Source organism: Marmota monax, unplaced genomic scaffold (assembly GCF_021218885.2).
Source record: "Marmota monax isolate L192 unplaced genomic scaffold, Marmota_monax_Labrador192_F-V1.1 WCK01_AAM20220418_F8-fsc00116, whole genome shotgun sequence".
Taxonomy (NCBI): Eukaryota; Metazoa; Chordata; class Mammalia; order Rodentia; family Sciuridae; genus Marmota; species Marmota monax.
This window is the reverse complement of record NW_026695220.1, coordinates 4,229,940-4,257,187: the sequence shown is the minus strand read 5'-3', so window position 1 is coordinate 4,257,187 and position 27,248 is coordinate 4,229,940. Positions and strand designations below refer to the sequence as shown.

The 27,248-nt window shown below is 38.2% G+C and overlaps 1 protein-coding gene across 1 annotated transcript in view; it reads left to right on the top strand.

Moving 5' to 3' along the window:
• Positions 1 to 27,248, top strand: part of Eys (eyes shut homolog) — a 1,592,434-nt gene that overhangs the window by 1,516,460 nt on the left and 48,726 nt on the right. The window contains 3 exon segments of the mRNA XM_046432606.1: positions 9,275 to 9,441; positions 10,274 to 10,418; positions 15,967 to 16,141. Of these exon segments, the coding sequence (XP_046288562.1) occupies positions 9,275 to 9,441; positions 10,274 to 10,418; positions 15,967 to 16,141 (487 nt within the window).

Below are 27,248 nucleotides of genomic sequence, written 5' to 3'. Positions count from 1 at the left end.
ATCTTTGACAGCAAGAGAATTTTGCCACTTTTTCTAGTCTAAGCGGTATAAAAATAAGCATCATGTGTCACACAGAAAATGTATTTTATCACATTCTTAGGTATGAATGGATACAGATCCCAGCACTGGATCTATTATTACTAGCAATCGTGCCACAGTCTTTATATCACAGCTGTAACTCAGAGCACCATTTTAATTCGGCCACTGCAGTAGCCAGTTTGCATTGCATGCTTTTTAATAATTTAATTCCATGAGGCAGACATTCTATGGTATCCATTGTGCACAATGGCAAATGAAGAGACGTCATGGTCATGACTATGCCTGATTCTGATGCTTTCAAAAACCTAGAATATCTATAATTTAATTGTGATGTTAAAGAACAAGCAGTGAAAAAGTCTGACACTATGATCAGAAGCTGTGCAGATTTTACAGATCTTAAGATAAACAAAGAAACAAAGACTGTAAATTCCTTAAGAGTTAATCTAGAATCTCAAATCTCAAGTCATTTGGCAGGGGGAGGGGATACTAGAGGTTAAACCCAGGGGCACTTTACCACTGAGCCACATCCTTCTTTATTTTAATTTTTAGACAGGGTCTCACTAAGTTGCTTAAGGTCTAAATTACTAAGACTAGCCTTGAATTTGTTATCCTCCTGCCTCAGCCTCCTGAGTCACTGGGATTACAGGCATGCACCATCCTACCTGGCTCTCAAGTCATCTTAATGTTGATTTAGACACTTAATATGAGAGAAAAATTATTGAAATGTCTACACTGTACCACTAAACCCATCCTGTTCTGGTAGAAAGACTTAACAATCTTTTGGATCTTGTTTTACGCATATCACATTTTTCCCATTGTATCAACTTAGTTTTGACTCTTTCACACTTATATAACTTTCCATTTGTATCTAATTTAGTTTTATTCCTAAAAACTCTTGTAGCCAGCTAAAGAGTCAACTAAAGTTTGATTTAGTTTATTTTGGTGTCTCTATGTTAGTTTCATTGTACTATAAAATCAAGAATATTTTATAAAAAGATACTTTCCTTCTTTCAGAAATCCAACGGCTTTATTAGCCCTAATACTATAATCAAAAATGGCCACAAAGGGTATGCACCCAAGAAATGATTCCCTCAGAAGAAAATTCCCATCAGTAGTTAGCGACCATTGACTGGGCAGTGTGGGAGGCTCCCAGCGTCAGTCTCTGTGGCTCCTCTGACATTGTCACTTCCACCTACCACTTCCACTTGAAGGAAGAAAAAGACACTTAAATTTTATGAATCCATTTGGAAATGTCTTTTAAAAACATTCTGAGTTATTGTTAAAGACAATCTGATGGGTTTATCATTGCCGTTTGTTTTCAAAAGATAGAGAAAAGGAAGGGAGCCATCACACTAGCAAAGACGCAGGGATCACACACCCATGGCCTTGATTGTTGGGGACTTTGCTCTACTCTGCAAAGTACATTATCATATTTAGAAGGATAAATTAGATTTAATACATGAAAATATTGACCACATTAGAGAAATAGTATGAATAAATAACAAATCACACCTGTTCTTTTTCCTATTAATAAACCTGTTCTACTAAATAAAAAAGAAAAGGGTTACTGATCAGCTGAATGAGAATTACCAGTTTCTATGACGTTTAAAAATCATAACATTAACCTTTGGATTGACTTAAGTGTGCTGAAATACACATGGATTTCGCAGCACAGCTGATATAAATGTTTGAACTCCTAATGTGCCCCCTTCCAACAATCCACGGAACAGCTCCCAAACCACTCTGAACCCTTATTCAGGACCCTGGAGAGGCAGCTTCCTCCTCTCCCCAAGTCAGTAGTTCTGATTTCTGAGGTAATGTAGTCCTGGTATGAACACAAGCATGTATGATCTATGATTCATAATGCATTGACCAGAATCCATGATAGAAACAAAAGGGCAGTTGCCTTTAGAAAATCTCTCCAATACACAGGCTTGAGTTACTCCTTTTATACATGAATCTTAGTCTTCCTTTTGAGAATTTCATAATGAAACTATGGCTCAAACCACAAAGCTACTCTTGTCAGGCCTTCCTTCAAGTTGGAGCTAGCCAGATTTCTAATGACTGTCACTGCCATTGTATTTCTCCCCACCATAAGAATTCCACATGATTGCTACAAAGCAGACAGGGTTGCCGCATAGATCTGCTCATTTTCTCCCTTTCTCCTTCAGATCAAGCCGGCCTGCACAATTCCTCTGAAACCTCTGGTCACATAGGCCAATTAAAGCAGAGGCTAGGAAAACTGCTAATATAAACAGCACAACCTTCAGGTTTAAAAACAAACCATAAACAAAGAATCCTGTAAGCACTTCAAAGTAATTTAGGGAATAAAATACCATCACAGTTAAAATCATATGCTTGTGATACAAATATTTTGTCTTATAATACTTTGTAATATTTTGTCTTCCTAAGGTTTTAAGCATTTAGGATGGATTGCTGTCACCACCACATGCCCCTCCTACAACACACACTTCTAAGACCCATCGGAGACCCCTTGGAAAGGCCTGACAGCTTTCGTCTCAAGCTCTTTGCTCTTTTCATTTAGAGTGTTCGTGGAGCATCCTTCACCATGCTTCTCTCTGTTGTGGTCTTTCCTGTGGCTAAGAATGCCATATCCCTTTCTTCACACAGACCGCTCCTTGTCTGCATTAGTGAATCACTGCTTTCTGCCACCCTGAAGCCAGATGCTATTCTGACCACAGCATCTCCTGTTTTTCCCCCCTGAGATCTCCCCTAATGAGTCTATTATGAATTGCTCTTACAATGCTAAGCATGGTTCACCACAATGCCCCCACTTTGAAACTCTCTGCTTAACAGTACTTGTATAATTGAGTTATGACTGTTCTTTCTAGCCAGAGAGACCTAATGTTTTATTTCTGTGCATTCTGAAATGATTTTAATTCACTTTCTGGATCTTGTTGCTCTTAACCACTGTTCATGTAGAGTCATCCCCTTTTGTTTCCTTCGTCCCCTTTCTTACCACTTGCACAACATAATCTCTCTAAATCCTTCCTTCTTAGCACCAGCTCTGAAGTAATATCCAACAAGGATCCCTCGCCTTGTCTAAAAAATCTTCTTAAGCCTGGTTTCATTAAGATTCACTGTGGATTTGTGTTCTGCATCCCAAATGAGCTTACTTCCAGTTCTTTTCATGAAAAAGAACTCTGATCATGTCAATCCTCAACATCTCTATATAATAATAAAAATGTGACATACCACCTGTTTCCTTGTGAACTGACAAGTGTAAAAATACAAATATCCATATATTTACCAAAGCTACTTGTAGAATAATGTTCTATTAGAACATTGAATTTGAGAATGAAATTATTCTAAGGCATCAGTGGCTGTTAGAATATGTCATTGTTTATATTATTATGTACTGTTAAGAAATTTCCATTATAAGAAATTCCAGGAAAGGGACACAAAACATAAAATAAAATGCTAATAAACCATGCCTTCAAGTGATTTTATTTCACCACCATAGTTTAAGCTTCCCAAATCTTTTGGTGGGATAGGAGTAAAGCACTAAAACAATCAGGTCTGTAGCTTTAAGAAAAAAAAAATGGCTGCTATCTCTGACCACAAAAGTTAACTAGAAGCAGTAGTGTCTAGTATAAGGACCAAAACTACCTGCTTCCTGGACTTTAATGAAGCTGGGATGGGGTGGTAAAAGGATACACAGAACTAAGCCTGAGCCATAGTTGAGAGGAAAGAGAAAGAAACATGCATTTATTGAGTACCTACTATGTGCTAGGTCCACATTATGATGATCACATGTTAAATTTTACTTAATCCTTAGAAAAATCTGAGATATTTCTTTCCTTATTTCTGGGATAGGAGGATTTGGGAGTGGGTGCTAAAAGTGGGGAAGGGGAACACAACCCAGTCAGGTGCTTGTTTCCCTTTCTCTGCTGCATACACTGGGTGAGAGCACAGGCCCTGGAATCAGAGGCAGATCTCCTGCACCTACAGATTTCATTGTCTCATCTCAGTCACCTATAGGCTGACAGCAGCCTCAGATGCTTAGGTCAGTCTAGTTCTTATTTTGCTCTTCTTTTCTGTTTTATTTTATGAGGGCACCAAAGAGTTCCCCTCAGGGACAGCTATGTAGTATGTGGGGCCCATTGTCAACGCAAATGCCAGATCCCTTGCTCAAAATCCAAAAAGAAAAAGAAAAGTTATTAAAGGTACTAAAATAAAAATTATTTTCCTTTCTTCAATCATCTCTCAGCTTTTTTTATGTCTTCTACTTACTATTTTTGTCATTTCAAGTTAAGAAAAATTAAAACATTAAATTAGTAGCATTTTTATATTGATCAATACCTGCTTGAAATACAAATATAAGAGATCTAACCCATATGGAGGAACACCAAAATTACACGTCAACATTCCATAGCTCATGTGAGCATATGCATACAGTGGAGATGCTGCACCAAATTAAGGGAATTGTCTTTATTTCACCTCCTGATGTATGCACATTCTGTCAACTCTGCTTTGAACTTACCGATGGCTAAGGAAGAACTGAGAAGAAAATATTCTCCCTACCTTTTCCTTTCCTTCTCCATCATAATTTCCAGTGCAAATAAATAATACAGGAAAGTAACAGGAGCAACTTTTGCCTTCTTTCTGTACTTAAAGCAAGTTCCAGTACAGATGGGAAGCAGCGACTCTCCCCACTCAGACTTCGGACCCTCAGACTCTCCTCACTAGTCCTCACCCTGTGATGGTGTTGGATCTCACAGAACTCTCAGTACTGGTGGCATTCTGTTCTCAGGGGAACATCACATGTGCATGGAATAACAATAACCGCAAATATTTGAATTATATATACATACCCCTCCCATTCATGTTGATTGTTCCACATACTTCTCTTTCAAAATGAAATTCAACGAGAAAAGCATTAAGAAGTTTGAGGCAGTTACAACAGAGCATAAAGCCAAGCACAGGGCCTCTCTCAACTCAGAGCCCCATGTGACAGCACAGGTTGCATGCCCTGGCCCTCTGCAGTTACTAATATCAGTCATTAAAACATGGCTGGGGAAATAGAGCAGGGAGGAAGAGCATGAGAAGAAGATTATCATTAAACAGGGACGAGAGGTGGGAGGGAAAGGGAGAGAAAAGGGAAATTGCATGGAAATGGGAGGAGACCCTCATTGTTATACAAAATTACATATAAGAGGAAGTGAGGGGAAAGGGGAAAAAACAAGGGAGAGAAATGAATTACAGTAGATGGGGTAGAGAGAGAAGATGGGAGGGGAGGGGAGGGGAGGGGAGGGGAGGGGGGATAGTAGAGGATAGGAAAGGCAGCAGAATACAACAGACACTAGTATGGCAATATGTAAAAACGTGGATGTGTAACCCATGTGATTCTGCAATCTGTATATGAGGTAAAAATGGGAGTTCATAATCCACTTGAATCAAATGTATGAAATATGATATGTCAAGAGCTATGTAATGTTTTGAACAACTAATATTAATAATAATAAACATAGCTGGGGAAACTGGTAAAATAGTATTTTCAGGATCTAGCTTTGAAGGTTCTTGTAAAGGTCGTGTAAAGTAGGTTTGTTTATTTTTTTACACACTCTCTGGTTGATTGAATTGAACTCCCAGGTTTAGGAAACATGGCCCTAGAACAATTACAACCTTTTAAAATACGGTTCACCTCCCAGTCCCCAGCCCTAACAAGTCAACTGCTTTTCTTTCTCTTACCTACTGCCTCACTGAGGGAAGGTCCAGAGTGGAAGGAGTGGTAGAGGAAAGGAAAGCCACCCAACGGGACCATGGCATGGGAAGAGCATGTCTGTTTGATAATCTAATTGACCCTCTGGCTCTCCTCTCCTGCTTCTGGTTCATCCCCACTCCTAAGCTCCGGGGCATGTCTGTAGGAAGGAATGCCTAGAAACTGGAGTTGGGCACTTCCGCAAGACTGCTCCTTTCCTAAGTTTCTTACTTCATAACCCACCCTCTCATCCCACCTGACCCTTTAAGCTAATTTCTTGAGAATCATTGTCAACTTCTCCCTCTTCACCACCTTTTCATCCAAATTGATCTATCCTTTAAATTTTTCCTTCTAAATCACACACACACAAAAAAAAAAAAAAACACTTGTGCCTTTTTTCTGTCCCCTGTGCCATTGCCTTAATTTCACTAGACCTTTATCATTCCTCTTCTGAGTCACTGGGTGACCGCCGGGTGAGGTTCCTCATCTGCCTCTATGTTCTTCCCCAACATTACTATGAGATTCTTCAAAATCCAGATCTATCATCGTCCTCCCATTCTAGATCCTTTCATGATTCCACAGAGTCTTAAAACATTTTGATCATTCCTCATAGCATATTCTGCCCTTGAATCGAGCCCTTTCTGCCTATTCAGTTTCTTTTCCTGCCACAGACAGTAAATACCAGATTTCAGCATTTCTTCCTGGTTTTTTAATGCTGCTTCTTCAACTTTGAACAGTGCTCTTCAGCACCCCTCCCTTCCTTATCCATCAGCAAACTATTGCTGTTCATCGTTTCATAGATTAGCTTGGAAACCAATTCAAAAATCATCTCCTCTGAATTTCCCGATCCTTCTCCCTACCCCATCTTAATGACTGTCCCCACGTCATTTCTACCATGCTTCCCAGGGCACTTAAGGAAAAAAGAACAAAAACTCCTGTCTCCCCCTAACCATGCTGTTGAGCACATTGAGCAGGATGTTGCTCCTAGCATGATATAAATTCTCAATACTGGAGGAAGGAGGAGTGATGGCAATACATAAAGGCAAGAATATGACTATAATGAAGCTACTCTTTCTTCATCTTGCTGTTCAGCTGGCAGAATATGGCTCCCCTTCGAACAACCTACACAATATGAAAGGCAATTCAAATCCCCAGCAGAATTTCACAAAAATATCCTGATTCACACCCTGCACAAAAATCTCACAGTTTTCCTTTCCCAGCCCTCTCTCTCAATTTCTTCTCTACCCCAAGAGCTGCCTAAAAAAACTGTCTCCAATCTCTAGTAATAGCTTTTTGTTTCTGCCTTTCTAACTGCTGTCCTGGATCAATATTTTCCCCTAAGAGTTCTTTTCATTTTAAATATATGACTTGACCAATCTGTTGAAGCATTGTAGGTGGAGAGAGAGAGGGAGAGAGAGACTTTCTTTTTTTTTTCTTTTTGAAAATTAGATCTTTATTTTTTTTATTATTAGTTGTTCAAAACATTACAAAGTTCTTGACATATCATATTTCATACATTTGACTCAAGTGGATTATGAACTCCCATTTTTACCCTATATACATATTGCAGATTCACATTGGTTACACATCCACTTTTTACCTACTGCCATACTAGTGTATGTTGTATTCTGCTGCCTTTCCTATCCTCTACTATCCCCCCCACTCCCCTTCCCTCCCCTCCCCTCACCTCCCTTCCCATTTTCTCTCCCTACCCTATCTACTATAATTCATTTCTCTCTCTTGTTTTTTTCCCCTTTCCCCTCACTTCCTCTTATATGTAATTTGTATAACAATGAGGGTCTCCTTCCTTTACCATGCAATTTCCCTTCTCTCTCTCTTTCCCTCCCCCATCTCGTCCCTATTTAGTGGTGATCTTCTTCTCATGCTCTTCCTCTCTATTCTGTTCTTAGTTGCTCTCCTTATGTCAAAGAAGACATTTGGCATTTATTTTTAAGGGATTGGCTAGCTTCACTTAGCATAATCTGCTCTAGTGCCATCCATTTCCCTGCAAATTCTATGATTTTGTCATTTTTTAGTGCAGAGTAATACTCCAGACTTTCTATACATTCCCAATGGAATTGGTCAGTGGTATGTCACTTCATACAAATGGTCTCACTATGGGTGCATATTTGACTCACCTAGAGAGCTTTCAAAACTGCCCAGCACAGCCCCATGGCAGACCTTCAGAAGTAGGTCTTTACAGAAGTAGAGTTCAGGTATATCCAAGTAATATTTCTGTCTTCTGTTTTCCAGTGCCTTAGGAAGCCCACCTCCCTACCCTGTCTAGAAACCCAATCCCTGCAGATATTTCTCTCTAATCAGACTAACAATAGAAGCCATGTCAGCAGACGAGGTATCATCCTTATAAGTACAAAAGTGGGAGACTATACTCAGAAGAAATTTTGTTCGTATCCCTGGACTCATTTTTTCTTCCCCACCTATGCTTAAATGTCTTACTTCTATGGGTTCTTATATTCTTCCTGCAAGCAATTTTTGCCTCAATTCCCTGCCTGCAAGCTTTAATATCGAGGTCCTCTTTTACACCAGTCAAAAAAAAAAAACAATAATTGTGTGACATATTTGGGTCTCTGATCTCTCCTGCCTTGCATTTGCCAATCAACCCAGAGCACTCTAATCTCATGGATCTTGCTGCTCGGATCTTCCTCTAGTGACTGATGTTGGGTTTTACCCAACTACTTTCTTTTTCCTATGGGTCTTCAAGCTGTCTTCCTGAAACTCACTCACTATGCCACATAGTTGACTCTGAACAGAAGGAAGAGAGAGAGAAAAGGGAACACAGAAACAACCCAATAACAAGTCATTGGGGCCATGGTCAAACGCTTTTACAATAGAACAATGATAACATACTCTGAACAATCATGGGAATAAGTGGTTCTGTCTATGCTCAACAAGTCATAGAGAGAATTTAGAAGCTGATACTGTGTTATCTTAGCCTTTTGAATTTTGTTAACTACCAGTATTCTGCTTCATCCTAAAGTTCTCTTTGTTGTAAATTACTTACTGAGTTTCATTCAGACAAATAAGGAAATTCTAATATCGTTCATCTCTTAGGTATTGAGCATCCCTGGCTTAATTAGAACCCTTCTACCTTCAAAGAAATAAACTATTCATTCTCAGTTTCTGGGGGTGTGAATAATAATAGCCAGTTGCTCACATGCCTGAAAAGCCAATAAGAAACTTCATGTCATCCCAGCAGCTTAGGAGGCTGAGGCAGGAAGATCATGAGTTCAAAGCCAGCCTCAGCAACTTAGCAAGGCCCTAAGCAATGCAATGAAACCTTGTCTCTAAATAAAATATTAAAAATCACTCAGTGGTTAAGTGCCCCTGAGTTCAATCCCTGGTACCAAAAAGAAAAAAAGAAGAAAAATAACTCAATGTCTGTTATAACCATGATGATCTATAATTCAGACCCAGACAGTAAAACTGAGCTGAGCTGACTGGACTCCTGAATTACCTCTCAGTGAGTGCTCCTTGTGTATCTTTTCATTCCAGGGCTCAATGGCGATGACTTCCTGGCAGTGGGTCTGCTGAACGGCAGTGTGGTTTACAGTTATAACCTGGGATCTGGCATAGCAAGTGTCAGGAGTGAGCCCCTCAATCTGAGCCTTGGAATCCACACTGTCCGTCTGGGGAGATTCTTCCAAACAGGCTGGATGAAGGTAAAGAGATTTCACTTCATCTGTCCCAAAATTTACATGCTGGTGTATTAGTGCTCAGGTGCCAAGGCAGGCAGGACATGATGCCGTCACCTGTGGAGTTTACACTCAGTGCACCAAACAGGAGAGGAGAGATGACCACAATTAGGTGGTGTACGAGTCAGTCAGAGGGATTACTAACATAGGTAAAGCTAAGAAACGGGGTTCAGGAAATGCCTCCCAGAAACGGTGATGCTTGAGCATAACTTTGGATAAACAGAAGGTAGGAAAAAGAATAATAGCCAGTATGAGGTTAAGGAACACAAGCAGTTTTGTGTAGTTCTCAGATCAGGGAGTTGGACAGCAAGAGAGATTCGTGGTAGACAAGGTCTGTATTATCAAGTATGCATATATCAAGCTAGGAAGTTGAGAGTTTTATTCAGAGAGCTGTGGAGAGACACTTAAGATGGGGGGAGATTTGGGTATCATGATTCATTTCTATTTTTTAACAAATGAGTCTGGTGGATATATTGAAAATGAATGGGGCCAAGGCTAGACGGAGGGGTACCAGCAGGATGCCAGTTCCTAATCTTTGAAGAACTGTGATTTTGATTGAAATCCAAAACCATGACTGCTATATTAATATATCTTTCTTAACAGACACCAGCAGAGAAGCAGAAAATTGAGTAGTTTCATGTTCTTTATTTCTTCAAAATTCTAGTCTTTATAAATTTTTCATGCCAAGTTAATGGGAAATAACAAAAGAATATCTTAACAGTTCACCCTAGGAAATTAATTCACCCTGGGGAATTAATGCCTTTTTTAATAGGTTTTGATTTTTTTTTTCCTTTCAAAGGTAGATGACCATAAAAATAAGTCTGTCATCTCCCCAGGAGAACTGGTTGGTCTCAATGTCTTCAGTCAGTTTTATGTAGGTGGTTATAGTGAATACACTCCAGATCTCTTACCAAATGGAGCCGATTTTAAAAATGGTTTTCAAGGTAAGACACGAGCAGTTTTTCTACTATAGCTATTTGTATTGAGTATTAAAAGAAAGAAAATGCTTTTAAAGAATATATGTGCAGTTCACAAACCAGCCATGTGGGTTGTTTTCTAATCAAATTTAATCAAAGTTTTATCGAAAACTTTGCTCATCATTTTGTTGATCACTTACCACATGCTTTACTAAATGTTTAGGTTTTTTTAATGTTTTCAAAACAGAGATGCCTACGTTTGTAAATTTGCATTCTATTTGGATTAGAGGGAACAACAATAAATACTAAATATAATAGAGAAGTAAATTACCTAGTAGAATAATGTGATAAATCCTATGAGGATGAAAGGAAATGTAGAATATGATCTGGAGAGGATCAGAAAGACAAGTAATTCTTTACCTAGGATACTTTTTAATGTAGGCTGACAGAGTTAGAGGAAAAGTTGAAACTCTGCCTAATTTCGGAGTGTACTCCATACAAAAGGTGAGAAACTGAAGTCAACCCGCCCATACCACCAAGATGTGGCCTACAGAGGCCACCCCAAGCCAAGAGGAATAAGAGGAAACATTGTGCTTCATCGAACAATTGAATTACCATACTCTGTTTCCTTGTGTTCAAAAAGAAACACTGGTTCAGAACTCCCTTATAAAGCTTATTCAGAGTAGAGTTATGAAATAAAAAATGTGCTTTGAACTGAAATAATATTCACTTGTGAATAATCTTTGTGGTGGAGAGTATTTGGTCACAGGGCTACTCATGTGCTGTCCTCACTCAGCCAGTCACCCAGGGAGCCTATTCTCCATCAGAAGTCTGGATGTAGGGGCCTGGAGGGTAAAGTGCATCTCTGGAGAGGGAGCTGCCCTCCAGAACAGCCCAGGCACTTCAGTTCTCCACCTGCCTGGCAGCCTTCTTTTCACCACCCCCTGATGCCTGCCCAAACACAAATGAAGACGCCACTGTACTTGAAATATGTGAAAACAACATAGCTAATCCTGTATAACACAAGGTCAGGTTCTAATAAAGTTACTTCATTCTGCCAAGGCTATCAAAGAAAATTTTTCTTTGAATATATAATCAGTACTGATTCTCTGAAGAGTGTCTTAAAGATCAGTTTAAAGCATATTATGGCACTGTGCTAAAATGTAATAAAGAACTCAACAGCTCTTTCCTAACAGGAGATAATCTGAAAGGGATTGTACAGACATAACAAATCAATGAGTTTTTAAAAACATTATATTCAAGGGAAGAGATGGGTAAGCTTATGAATGTGAAGAAGTACATCTTCCACCCAGTAGAGACATTTTGCGGGGTGACCAAAACGTGATGTGGCTTATTCCCAGGCACAGTTCACACATAAGAACTTTGGGTTAGATAATTCCTCTATGTGAGGAGTAGCAATTGCATAAGGATCAGAGCATAAACTCCACTAGACCACTGCCAGGGTATGTGCCCTAGCTCCAGCTGGTTTGTCACCTCATCTCCTATGCCTCAACTGTAAAATGGGATAATAACAGCACTTCTCTCGCTATGTCATTCTGAGAGTAATTTACTGGAGAGAGAACACAAATTCATGCCTGGTTTAGTGAGAATCCTCATTAGCAATGATAACAGTGCTGGAGGTGGCAGAGGAACAGCTTCATCATACACTTGCCTTCTTCTCTGCTCCACAGACAGTGGTGGAGGGCTCGGGCTCTGCAACAGACTGTCTTCAGATACAGATTCTGCCACCTAGAAGCTGTGTGACTTTAGCTTGCTACCTAACTCTGGGCCTCCATTCTCTCCTGTGTAAAATAAAGATCCCTATCCCATAGGGCTCTTATGGGTTAACCAATTAAGCAAAATAATTATGCTAAGTGTTTTGCCCAAAAACCAGTCCACAATAAACACGAATAAATATTATTAATAACTCCATCCTGCTGTCATAGGCTTTGATGTTTTCAAATTTATTGAAGTACAATGCTTCCTGGTTTTCTTTTGTGCTGTTTTTCCCCCATTCTATTGGGATCTTTTCTTCATATTTTAACAATGAGAACAAAGAGAGGATTTTTGTCAAGACCTGTCACTTTCTCCTGAAGTGTGACAATGAGCCCGAGTCCAACACGTGAACAACTGACCCTTTTGACAGAAACACTGGGACTGTATACTCCTGGGAGCTTCTCAGCTGCTGCTGTTCTTGGTTAGGATGAGCATCTTCTTGGTAATTGCCACTTAGTTCCAAGTCTTGTGAGAGATCTAAGACCCTGGAAGCCCCTCGGTTTATCATTTGTCTCTTGAATCTTTTCTCAATATGTCTTCCTCCATTATAAACTAGCATTTACTATTTGTTACAAACCATGCATGTACAATTATTACCAGCTTAATATAACAACCAAATATACCAGAAATCCATATTTCCCCAAAACTCTACCATCTCTAAAGAATCATAAGCACTAACTTCTTAAAAATACAGACTTCTGCATCCTACCCCAGAACTACTTAATTGAAATCCCTCTGATGGGGTATAAAATTTTACATTTTTAACAATATTCCCCAGATTTGGAAACAACTACATTATTTAATAATAACAAAGCAAATAGAATTTTATAGAAGAATTTACTCGTCAGGGTAGAGTTAGCACATTTGTCTAAATAATGGCAACTAAATTACATGATAAAAGATTATGTGATTTAGGCTTTCACATTTCTGTAAACACTCTTGATAAATAACTCTACTCCAAAAGTTTGACATCTAAACTATAAATCCTTACTGCAAATAAAGTCCATTTTTTTTGTTGTTGTTCTGGAAATGACTTATAATAAGCCATCTCTTTTCCTATGGCCTTTAATGTTCATGAAGACACTGAGGTTAACCAGGTTAAATAATTTACATATGCCAGGCAAACAGGGCCACAGTGCTTTACCTGACCTAATGAGAGCATCTCCTTTGCTGTCCAAAGTTGCATCTATTATAAAGCTGGTGAGTTCTTAGGTTAAGGTTCATAGTCTTTAGACTGGACATGAAAGGAAGGAAAGAAGATAGAAGTAGGGGGTGAAGGAACAGAAAGCAGGTGAGGGGAGAAGAAACTAAAAATGTTAGACCACAAGTGAGAATAAGCTATTATTCTCTATTACCTGTAGAAAATCTTGTTACACAATTAAATGTTCTAAAGACTGCTGCAGGAAAAGAACTAGAGTCAAACATCTCATCTCACTAAAATGCCTTTCTCATACACTCCTCTATTTCTTTTACTATCATTACCAGTCTTCCCAGTACTTGTTTGAATCCTTTGTGCAATAGTTCTCAAAGTGTGGTCCCTGCACCAGCAACATTAGCATCACTGAAAAATTTGTTGGAAATAAAATTCTTACTAAACCTGAAACTTTGGACATAGGTTCCAGCAATGGATTTTAATGATCCCTACATGTGATTCTGGTACAGCTGAAGTTTGAGAACTGCAGCTTCCTGTCATCTTGAACTCCTCACACCAGCCTTATTACCTGCCACATCAGAACACTCTTGACACACTGTTGCCTGCTCAAAAACTCAGCAAGCACTCTATCAATTCTTTTGATCCAGCTATCCCATTCCTCAGTTTATACCCAAAGGACTTGAAATCAATATACTACAGTAATGCAGCCATGTCAGTGTTTATAGCAACTCAATTCACAATAGCTAAACTATGGAACCAACCTATTGTGTCTTTCAATAGATGAATGGATAAAGAAAATGTGGTATATATATTCAATGGAATATTACTCAGCTTTAAAGAAGAATGAAATTATGGTATTTGCCAGTAAATAGATGGAGTTGGAGAACATCATGCTAAGCGAAATAAGCCAACCCCCCAAAACCAAAGGCCAAATGTTTTCTCTGATATGCAGATGCTAATTCACAATAAGGGGGGGACACTAGAAAAGAATAGAGTTACCTTAGATTAGGTAGAGGGAGGTGAAAGAGGGAGGAAAAGGAATGTGAAGATAGGAATGATAGTAGAATGAAACAGACATTATTACATTATGTATGTATGTGACTACATGAACAATGTGATTCCACAACATATACACTCAGAAAAATGAGAAATTTTATCCCATCTAGGTATGATGTATAAAAGTGTATAAATGCATGCTATTATCATGTATAACTAATTTAAACAAATAATTTTTAAAATAAAATAAAAAATAAAGTAATGGCTGAATGCTTTACTGAGCATTGTAAAGCCCACTTAACTTTCCCATATTTACCTTGCCTCGCCACATTCTTTGTTCCATAAAAAACTATTTCTCTCAGTCAAGGATCTCCAGAGAAACAGAACCAATAGGGCGTTTATATTTATATAGAGATAAAGAGAATTTAAAGTAATTGGCTTATATGATTATGGAGCCAAGAGCTGTAGTCAGCAAGCTGGAGTGCTGATGTATACCAGGGGAGAACCAGGGGAGCCAGGGGGGTAAGCAGCAGTCTAAAAACCATCAAATTCAGGACCAAAAAATAGCTGCTGTTTCAGCGCAAACAAGAAGGCTGGAAGTCAAATACACCAGGTTAAGCAACCAGGCAGGAGTCCCCTTCTGCTCAGCCTTTTTGTTCAGGTCTACAATTGATTGGATGGGTCCCATCTACATTAGGGAGGGCGATTCACTTAGTCAATAATTCAAATGTTAATGTTATCCAGAAACACATACACACATACACTCTCTCTCTCTGTTTGGTCAATATATAGACTTCCTATGTCCCAATCAAGTTGACACATAAAATTAACTGTCATAATATCTAATCATTTGTGTGTGTGTATGTATGTGTGTGTTATTTTCCCTGCCTGAGCCCTTTCTCAAAACAATGCCCTTCACCACTTTAAATTCCATTTGCCTTGAAGGCCAGCTCAAACCCATCTCCCCAATGAGGGCCTGGTGAAAAGATTAAAAACTCCTTTCTTTCTAGTTTTTCTTTAAAAATGTGTGTGTGTGTGTGTGTGTGTGTGTGTGTTGCATTATCTATAATCACCCTACTATGCTATAGCTTAATTTCTAACAATGGAATATATGAGTCAATTGTTTAATAATTGAAGGTTGATTAAATATATTATAAAGATTATTTTGTCATCACATAAAAATGTTTTAATACTTTTAAGAAAAAAGAGTAAGCAGTGGGCTAGGGTTGTGGCTCAGTGGTAGAGCACTTGCCTAGCACATGGGAGGCACTAGGTTCGATCCTAAGCACCACATAAAAAAATAAATAAATAAAGTTTAAAAAAGGAAAAGAGTATTTCAATGTTCAATTTTTGGCATAATATTACATATCATATAGTTTAATTCAAGATTTCACTTTCATTTAAAAGTACAACTAAATGTAGGCGAAAAGACCATAAATACATATGTGCAAGTCAAATATTAATAGGTATGTTCTCTGAAATGCTGATACTATGTATAACTTTTTACTTTTCTCTCTATGATTTTGTTTTTTGTATTATTTCTTAAAAATGTATATTTATTACTTTATTTTGAAAACTCACTTTAATAATGAAAGAAGTACTGTCACCTAGTTTCACTTGTTAACACGAGTGTCTTGGCCCTTCTTCAAGGTTGCATTTTCACTATTGAAGTTCGTACAGAGAAAGATGGCCATTTCAGAGGCCTTGGAATTCCCGAGGGCCACCCAAATGCCGGGCGCAGCGTTGGCCAGTGTGAGGCTTCTCCCTGCAGTTTAATGAAATGTGGCAATGGGGGAACGTGCATAGAGAGTGGATCTACTGTTTAGTAAGTATGAAATCTTCAGGAAAGACAACAGCAGATTAATTTGCTCTCTAACAGGTGCTCCGCTCCAACTGGTACTGAACTTGCCTGACCTAGTAACACAAACCTAGTTCATATTTAAAATGTTTTTATGTAGATTTGTAGATGAGTGAAGAACAGTCAAAGGCAACTAGAAGTAGAATCAGCACAGCACACCTCAATACTGTTAAACAATGAAAATGAATCACTGTATCTCATTCCAAACACCATTGAAAATATAGCTTAAATTCATAATATTGAGAGTGGACAGAAACGTTAATCATAAAAAGCCTATATTCAGGACTTGTATTTGTACTTAGGTTTGAGCTCCTTTAGAAGGACCTCCTCTAAGTGAGTGTTGTGGTTTAGATGTGAGTTGTCCCCCAGGTACTCATGTATCAGACAATGCAAGAAGGTTCAGAGGAGAAATTAGTGGGTTGTAAGAGTCTTAACCTAATCAGTGAATTAATCCCCTGGAGAGGGATTAACTGAAAGGTAACTGAAGTGGTAGGGTGTGGCTGGATTTTGCAAATTGTTTTCATAAACATAGAAATTTTCTTGAGTTGAAATAATGAAAGTAATGCCTTATAATTTTATAGCACTTTGGGGGGTAACAAAGCAGTTTCTTACATACTCTACTTCAAAACTGGGGCGTGGCTCTAGGGTATATATTTTTATCCGGAGATCGGAGTCTCTCTCTCTGCTTCCTGATCACCATGTGAGCTGCTTCCCTCTGCCACACTCTTCCTCCTTGATGTTCAGCCTCACCTCAAGCCCCAAGGAATAGAGGCGGACTTCTATGGACTAAGACCTCTGAAACCATGAGCCCTCAAATAAATTTTCCTCCACTACAGTTGTTCTGGTCAGGTCCCCTAGTCACAGGAGTGAAAAAAGCTGACTAAAACAGTGGGCAATAGCAAAGCTATACAATTTGGCTTCTGTACTACTTTAGTATGAAATTACACATAAATCTAGTAAGTGGGGGAAAAAGAGAAAGGAATTTGGCCTTACTAATAACTTCTTTTGTTGAGCACCTGCCCAGTGCAAAAGTAGTTAAGAGGGGCTCTGGGAATATGCTATAGAAAGAAGAAAGCACACCTTCAATTCCTTACACTGTAGCTATGTATGCATTTCTTATATCATACATATATAAGAGAGAATTAAAGAAGTGATTTATCAAAATAAGCCCAGCTTGGTGGAGCACATCTGTAATCCCAGTGGCTCAGGAGGCTGAAGCAAGAGTTCTGCACATTCAAAGTCAGTCTCAGCAACTTAGCAAGTCCATAAGCAATTTAGTGAGAACCAGTCTCAAAATTTTAAAAATGAAATAAAAAGGGCTGGGGATGTGGCTCAGTGGTTAAACATTACTGGGTTCAATCACTGGAAGGAAGGAAGGAAGGAAGAAAGGAAGGAAGGAGGGAGGGAGGGAGGAAGAAAGAAAGAAAGAAAGAAAGAAAGAAAGGGGAGAAGGGGGAGGGGGAGGGGAAGGGGGGAGAGGGGAGCGGGGAGAGGGGAGGGGGGAGGAGAGAGAGACTGATTTGTCAAAATGTTTCCCACAGAACACCTCAGGAGGTCTGATGCACTTCACTAGGAGCAGTGACTCACTGCAGAGTGGCTGAGGAAGGAGGGTGGCTCTGGAGGACCAAGATGGAAGAGGGCATAATTTTTAAAGCAATAAGTGTATCTCTTATACTCCCTGAAAAATTCCCCTTCATTTTCTCACTAGAAAATGAACAGAGCATTGAACCCAGAGGTATTTCACCACTGAGTTACATACCCAGCCCTTTTTCTTGTTTATTTTGAGACATGGTCTCACTAAGCTGCTGAGAGCCTCACTGAGTTTCTGAGGCTCACCTCAAACTTGAGAGCCTCCTGCCTCAACCTCCAGAGTCACTGGCATTCAGGCATGCACCACCTCTCCTAGCTCACAATGAAATGTCTTAAAGAAAAACATACATAGTTTGACCAAGCTCATGGAAGTACTAGGGGATAAAACTTGAGGTTGGGGATACCATCCCCATAGAGCAATATCTTTACCATTATGATCATATCATTATTCTCTACAACTTTTAATGAAACTTTTCATTTGACTTGTAACTTATGCCCTCTAATTTTCTCTACAAATTAGAAGCACAGATGTCCCTCCATTTATCTGAAGGAATGTGGTTATTCTCCAGGTGATAGCACTAGACATTCTTGCTAATTTTAGTGTGATAATAAACAATAGTAATTAATGTGATAATAAGCAGGAACCTGAAAGGAGTGGCAATAAGCACCTGGAAATAAATAAAGATGGAAATGCAAAATTCATCCCAATTTCTCATTATTTCTATGGAAAGAGGGCTGGTTTAAATTTGAAAGCCACAAGTGTTTAACTTGGAATATATAGCATCAAGTATAGGTAGGTATTTAGAACTATTTGCAAATTGTTTTCATAAACATAGAAATTTTCTTGAGTTGAAATAATGAAGGTAATGCCTTATAATTTTACAGCACTTTGGGGGGTAACAAAGCAGTTTCTTACATACATTGCTCCTCATTCAAAAACTCTCTAAATTATTCAAGCCGGTATCCCAATTCCAATTTAACAGTTGGAAAGATGAACCCCAGAGATTGTGAGTAAGCAACAGAATGTATGGGCACTCTGAAAGTAGTACCATGGGACTGAAACCCAGAACTTCCAGCTGCTGGGTGGATACTGTCCAGGATCTACATAGTACTAAGTGAACTTAAGAACAGCTAGTGACTTAATTGAGGTAACAAAAATGGTAAGCGCTCTTTATTTTTGGATATAATTTGTTTATCTGCTTTTAATTTAAAAAACAATGGTGACGTTATCTTCAGTTGACAGTTCGTGCTCTCTCTAAATTGGAAATTCCTTGGCTTATATACACATTGCCTGGGGATTTCATAAATCACTCTGTGGGTAAAAAGCTCTATCTCAGAGTCAAACATGAAAGCTTTAATTTGAATAACAAAAAGACTTTAACAATAATTTGGAATGAGAATGATACATCTAACAAGTTTCCTCACAAATTCTTAAAGTTTTTAGTATCAAAATTGTGACCAGTTTTGGGCCAGGCATGGTGGTGTACACCTGTAATCCCAGCTACCTGGGAGGCTGAGGCAAGTTCAAGGCCATCCTCAGCAATTTAGTGAAGCCCTAAGCAACTTAGAGAGATTCCACTTCAAAATTTTAAAAAATAAAATAAAAAGATTGGGGATGTAGCACAATCGTAAAGCAACTCTGAATTTAATCCCTAGTACTTAAAAAAAAAAAAAAAAAAAAAAACTGTGACCAGTTTTGGGAGCCTCTTGTTGATATAATCAAAAAAATATATCTACTCTATTAATTACTTTGCGGAACATTACTATAGAGTCAAATTAGCTCTTCTGTCTATTGAAGGATATGGAAATGAAAACCCCCAAAACAGTGTGGCCTGGGAAGAGGGAGGGAGGAAGAAGGCAGCACATTGATAACATTGATCCTTTCTCAATACATCCTTTCCCAGTGACAAGACAAACCCTGGGAAGGAAAAAAACATCACCCAGTGACAAGACAATCCCTGGGGAGGAGAGATCCATCAAGTCTAAAATGACAGTCTCTGGGAAGAAGCCAAAGCATTGATCCTTACCCAAATAAATCCTTTCCCGGTGACAGTACAATAGACCCTGGAGGGAAAGAGATAAGCACTGAATGCTGATTCTGGACCCTTTCTCCTTGCCCAGTAAAAACAAACTTCAAATTCTCACAAACTGTTTCCTGAGTGCCCAAATTGATATGTTCTGATAAAGTCTTCAATGGTTAAGTCATCTCCCAGTGCGTAACCTGTATAAAACCAGACTTCCCCTGTAATGGGGCCATTTTCTACTCAGAAAGTGAGCTCTCTGATGCCTGACTCCCCTGCTGAGCAAAGGCTTGGTGGAATTCCTGAGATCTGCACCTGTCCTGGTCACTTTTGTGCTTACAACTATGGTACAACACTGCAATTACAGATCCCTAACCTTAAAACAGGTGAATTTTATGCTAAGTAAATTATACCTCAATGTAGTTATTTTAAAAAATTAAGGCTGCCATTCATAGATATTCAACTCCAGTAGTGGCAGCAGTTCAAAGAATATTATTCCTTCTGATAATTTTTGTAATTCTTCTGTAATCTCAATAAGAATTCTTCCTTTCAAGGAAAAGAAAGTGTGTGCTTTGTAATATATTTTTCAATAGTGCTTAAGAAGTTTTTTTCTATCCTTGCCCTAGTCCCAGGCTCTTAGTTGTCTATGGCTCTAAGGAAAATTATTAGACAGCTCACAGCTAAAACCCAATCGTTTCCTGAAAAATAGTGACACACATGAAGAAATATATTTTAAATGTTCAAGAGAAGACTCCCAACCCAGAAGCATAAATTTCACGGTATTTGGATCAATTTTAAAGGCAAAAATCTCAAAGCTGGTCAAAGTGTCTTAACAATGTAAAATGTTCCTTCTAATTTTGTTTCTCACTGCTGGGACTAGGAGATGCTGTTTTGGTACATAGGGCAAAGTCATGCTCTAAGTTATGCTCCAGCATCGTGGAATGGAAGGTTTTCAGGATGCAGATCCTTGGTTATGTCGTAAAAGCCATGCACTCCTGCTCCAAATTCATCAGCACACAGATACAGCTGTGTTCTAATGCAATTTTTCAAAGGAGAGAAGAAGAGTTCATTGCAGGCCTTCATGCTCCTGGAATTAACTCTGATGGAACACAGAAACAGAAAACTATTTCTATTGTTAGTAGCCAAGGTTTTTTTGTTTGTTTTTTGTTTTGTTATAAATTTATTTAGTTATAACTTAGTCCTATATATTCATGTGTTTGGTACATATCTTTAAGCAAGTTTCACTTCATTTAACTTGCATTCTTTCATTTCACTTTAGATTGACAAAAATTGGGCCAGGCACAATGGCACACACTTGTGATCCCAGAGGCTCAGGAGGCTGAGGCAGGAGGATCACGAGTTCAAAACCAGTCTCAGCAACTGTGAGGCACTAAGAACTCAGTGAGATCCTATCTCTAAATAAAATTCAAAATAGGGCTGGGGATTGTGGCTCAGTGGGTCAAGTGCCCGAGTTCCATCCCTAGTACCAAAAAAAAGGGGGGGGTATTTATTTACCAGGTATAATAAGATGTTCTAAAATATGTGTTTGTTGTGGAATGAATAGAATTCTGTGGTGAGAACACTCTACCATCTGCTCTCTTAACAATTTTCAAAATATAAGACACTGTATGAACTGTGTGATGTATAGAAAGTATCCTGACTGTGACTAGGGACAATATGTGTCCCCTTAAGAAAGCACAGGGTAGTAGAACCACAACTTTCAAAAACTTGTCAGATTTTAAAAAGAAAGGCACAGACAGTAAGTACAATTAAGAGGAGTTCAGAGAATGTGGATATGAAAAAGTGAAATGCATCAGGGATTAATGTTAACTTAAAAAATGAGGCTTATTTATAATAAAAAAAACCTCACTGATATAAAGGCTCCTGATTTTTTAACTTATTTTTTACTTACCCATTTATTTTTTTTCATTCTTGGTTCACAGATGCCTTTGAGAATTCAGGTAAAAGCTAAAACTTGTTTCCCTGAAAAATAAACATATATAGGACCCAAGATTTGTATACAATTCTAGAGGTTTTCAAATTCTCCAGAACCTAATCAGACATCATCAGATACCACAGTGTCTCCAAATAAAGAATCCTTTGCCTGATCTGCTATCTTCCATACATTTTGTCTAACAATTCTTAATTCAGTCTTCTATTCCTCCTCGCACGGACTGCAATAATTTACCAACTAGCTTCCTGTTCCCTAAACTCTCTTTTAATCCAAGTTGAACCTTCCTCAAAACCTCTTTGTTGTATCACTTTCCTGCTCAGGTGTTCTTGTTTTTCCACAGCCAGTAAAGGTACGTTATAACTTCTGTGGACATATCTACTCGTGCTCTTCTTTTCTCCTTGCACAGTCATCAGATTAGTTGCATTACTCTATCCAGCTTTTCAGAAATCCCTCCATTTACGAAGCCCTAAACTGTTTCCTCTGAGGCTCTGGTCTGCCTGGTAATTCATTATCTTGGGTTGGTTTTTCCTTCCTCCTAAAGTGACTTCTTCCTCACTTTTGTTTTCTTGGTAAGATATTCTTTATCTTTATGCCTTTAGACTGTTTTTTGCAGTTTCCAATTTAAGAATGATAATTTTTTCACATCCCTGAGTTTGACAAGAAGCTAAAAAAAAAAAAAAAATGCCTGATCTGTTGGTGAGGTGGAAGAGAAGGAGCCACTGTCATTTATTAGAGAAAACTCTATTTTCTCTATTGCTAAAGCAAAGGCTGCAAACTATTCAAATGTTCATCACTAGGTATCTTGTTGGTAGCATTAAGGAGAATTCCTGGAATGGAGCAATATGAAGAAGGACTTTATGCATGGTCATGGAGTGATCATCTGGATCTGTTGAGTGAACAAAGTAAAGACACATGTAAGAAAAGGAAATGATAGTTATAGATACATATAAATACCCACATTTAGATATATATACTCACATATTTCTTAAGAAAATTAAAAGAAAAAAGTATAAATGGTTATGCATAGGGTGAGCAAGGCAACAAGAAGTGATGGGATAAAAAAACGTACTTTTCTAAATATAATTTGCTTTAGAGCTTTTATTTGGAACCAGGTAAAATGTTTCATCTGGTAAATGAATAAAGAAAAAGTGTTAAATACTAAAATAAATTAGTAAGTGAATTCAACTGCATTACAAGCTGGCAGCATAACCAACCAGTTTTAAAACATTTAATTCAACTGATATTAATACATACTACTTTGACTGCACAGTGAGTTCTATCCTGAGGACAAAAAAAAAAAAAAAAAAAACATGAAGATATCCCAAATTTCATCCCAGTCTTGAGGTTAGTACTAACACTGGTATTTGAAACTATAGATAAAAATGGCCCAATAGCAATATAAATGAAAAATAGCAAATGAATAATTATGTTAATATTAGCCATTGGGAACTAAGATTTTCACCTTAAAGAGACATAGGCATTGGTAGGACTGTTTGTGCAACCACCATGAAAAGCAGTATGGAGATTCCTCAAAAAACTAGGAATGGAACCACCAATTGACTCACCTATCCCTCTCCTCGTATTATACCCAAAGGACTTAAAATTAGCATATTACGGTGACATAGCCATGTCAATGTTTATAGCAGCTCAATTCACAATAGCTAAACTATGGAACCAAACTATGCATCCTTCAATAGATGAATGGATAAAGAAAATGTGGTGTATATATATATTCAATGGAATCTTACTCAGCTTTAAAGAAAAATGAAATTATGACATTTGCTGGTAAATGAATGGAGTTGGAAAATATCATACTAAGCAAAATAAGCCAATCCCCCCCACCAAAAAAAAAACAAAGGCTGAATCTTTTCTCTGATATGTGAATGCTAATTCACAATAAGGGGGGCGGGGCACTAGAGAAGAATAGAGTTACCTTAGATTAGGTAGAGAGGAGTGAAGGGAGGGGAGGAGAGGGGATATGGGGTTATGGGGATAGGAAGGATAGTAGAATGAAACAGACATTATTGCCTTATGTGCATATATGACTGCATTACCGATGTGATTCTACAACATGTACCATCAGAAAAGTGATAAATTATACCCCATCTGTGTATGATATATCAAAGTTCATGAATGCATTCAGCTGTCATGTATAACTAATTAAAACAAATATTTTTTTTAAAAAAAGAGACATAGGCATACATAAAAATCAAAGAAGTAAAATTCTTCAAGTCTTTAAATTGAAAATAACATAAAAATGGGGGTAGGAAAGATGGTGGAATGAGATGGACATCATTACCCTAAGTACATGTATGAAGACATACACACAAAAAGAAAATAACACACAAATTTATGACTTAATTTTCTTTTTCTAAATAACTTATATTCTAGCTATGTTCACTAAAAATATATTTTTAAAAATCCAATATCCATAAACACCTCTATGCCAAAACATACCATTTTCTACTAAAAATGAACCAGGACTTGGACAATTGGACATTCCACTCTGGGGCAGGAAATGTGTGATATAAGCCTTCTTATCTTTTTGTACCTGAAAGCAAGAATGATAACAAAAACCATAAGGCTATTTTAAAAGATGATAGGAGCTAATTTAAAGAAACTCCAACTGGCCAAAGATGGAACAATGTCAGAATCACAGAGGATAATGTCTACAATGGATTTAAACATATCAATATAGAAAATTCACATAATTGTAATGGTACCCTCCTCAATATGGAGGGAAAAAAACTTGCCACCAATGGAGGCTGTTAGACCACTATTCACTAATCTGAGATTTGATAAAGGTCAAAGTAGATTTGTTTATCCTTGCTTTCCAGCAAAGATTGTGCTTTGAAGTGTGCCATCCAACTTCCAAGTGATCCCCAGTGATTCTTGCCTCCTACTAGACACTTCTTTCCCTAATCTTCTCTGGCACTGAATAGGCCTGATCTGTGCAAACAGGAAGATATTATGGAAATGAAAATTTGTCACTTCCAAAACTAATTTAAAAAATTATTGCAGATTCTGCCTTTCTTAAATTTTTACATTTAAGGATTAAATGATGCTTTTGCAGGGCTGGAGATGTGGCTCAAGCGGTAGCACGCTCATCTGGCATGCGTGCGACCCGGGTTCGATCCTCAGCACCACATACAAACAAAGATGTTGTGTCTGCCGAAAACTAAAAAATAAATATTAAAAAAAAATAAATGATGCTTTGCAAGGAATAGTTTTGAGAGTGGTGAGACTGTATTTTATATATCCTTTCTGGGAGCTGTATACATAATAAATTACAGATGGCAACCAGAAAGCAAGTGACCTATTATAAGGCCATCATAATATTAAATGTTTATTGTTGCCTTTTATTTTTTTTTTAATTTTTTATTGTTGATTGTTCAAAACATTACAAATTTCTTGACATATCATATTCCACACTTTGATTCAAGTGGGTTATGAACTCCCACCTTCACCCCATACACAGATTGCAGAATCACATCAGTTACACATCCATTGATTTACATATTGCCATACTAGTGTCTGTTGTGCTCCGCTGCCTTTCCCATCCTCCACCATCCCCCCTCCCCACCTCTCCCCTCCCCCCCTCCTCTTTCTCTGCCCCCTCCACTGTATAACCCTGAGGGTCTCCTTCCATTACCATGCAATTTCCCTTCTCTCTCCCTTTCCCTCCCACCTCTCATCCCTGTTAAATGTTAATCTTCTTCTCCTGCTCTTCATCCCTACTCTGATCTTAGTTACTCTCCTTATATCAAGGAAGACATTTGGCATTTGTTTTTTAGGGATTGGCTAGCTTCACTTAGCATAATCTGCTCTAATGCCATCCATTTCCCTGCAAATTCTATGATTTTGTCATTTTTTAATGCAGAGTAATACTACATTGTGTATAAATGCCACATTTTTTTATCCATTCGTCTATTGAAGGGCATCTAGGTTGGTTCCACAGTCTTACTATTGTGAATTGAGCTGCTATGAACATCGATGTAGCAGTGTCCCTGTATCATGCTCTTTTTAGGTCTTTAGGGAATAGACCAAGAAGGGGAATAGCTGGGTCAAATGGTGGCTCCATTCCCAGCTTTCCAAGAAATCTCCATACTGCTTTCCAAATTGGCTGCACCAAATTGCAGTCCCACCAGCAATGTACAAGTGTACCCTTTTCCCCACATCCTCGCCAGCACTTGTTGTTGTTTGACTTCATAATGGCTGCCAATCTTACTGGAGTGAGATGGTATCTTAGGGTGGTTTCGATTTGCATTTCTCTGACTGCTAGAGATGGTGAGCATTTTTTCATGTACTTGTTGATTGACTGTATGTCCTCCTCTGAGAAGTGTCTGTTCAGGTCCTTGGCCCATTTGTTGATTGGGTTGTTTGTTCTCTTATTGTCTAATTTTTTGAGTTCTTTGTATACTCTGGATATTAGGGCTCTATCTGAAGTGTGAGGAGTAAAGATTTGTTCCCAGGGTGTAGGCTCCCTATTTACCTCTCTTATTGTTTCTTTTGCTGAGAAAAAACTTTTTAGTTTGAGTAAGTCCCATTTGTTGATTCTAGTTATTAACTTTTGTGCTATGGGTGTCCTATTGAGGAATTTGGAGCCCGACCCCACCGAATGTAGATTGTAGCCAACTTTTTCTTCTATCAGACGGCGTGTCTCTGATTTGATGTCAAGCTCCTTGATCCATTTTGAATTCACTTTTGTGCATGGCGAGAGAAAGGGATTCAGTTTCATTTTGTTGCATATGGATTTCCAGTTTTCCCAGCACCATTTGTTGAAGATGCTATCCTTCCTCCATTGCATGCTTTTAGCCCCTTTATCAAATATAAGATAGTTGTAGTTTTGTGGATTGGTTTCTGTGTCCTCTATTCTGTACCATTGGTCCACCCGCCTGTTTTGGTACCAGTACCATGCTGTTTTTGTTACTATTGCTCTGTAGTATAGTTTGAAGTCTGGTATCACTATACCGCCTGATTCACACTTCCTGCTTAGCATTGTTTTTGCTATTCTGGGTCGTTTATTTTTCCATATGAATTTCATGATTGCTTTCTCTATTTCTACAAGAAATGCCGTTGGGATTTTGATTGGCATTGCATTAAACCTATAGAGAACTTTTGGTAATATCGCCATTTTGATGATGTTAGTTCTGCCTGTCCATGAACAGGGTATATTTTTCCATCTTCTAAGATCTTCTTCTATTTCTCTCTTTAGGGTTCTGTAGTTTTCATTGTATAAGTATTTCACCTCTTTTGTTAGGTTGATTCCCAAGTATTTTATTTTTTTTTGAAGATACTGTGAATGGAGTGGTTGTCCTCATTTCCATTTCAAAGGATTTGTCGCTGATATACAGGAATGCCTTTGATTTATGCGTGTTGATTTTATATCCTGCCACTTTGCTGAATTCATTTATTAGCTCTAATAGTTTCTTTGTAGAGCCTTTTGGGTCTGCTAGGTATAGAATCATATCATCTGCAAATAGTGATAATTTAAGTTCTTCTTTTCCTA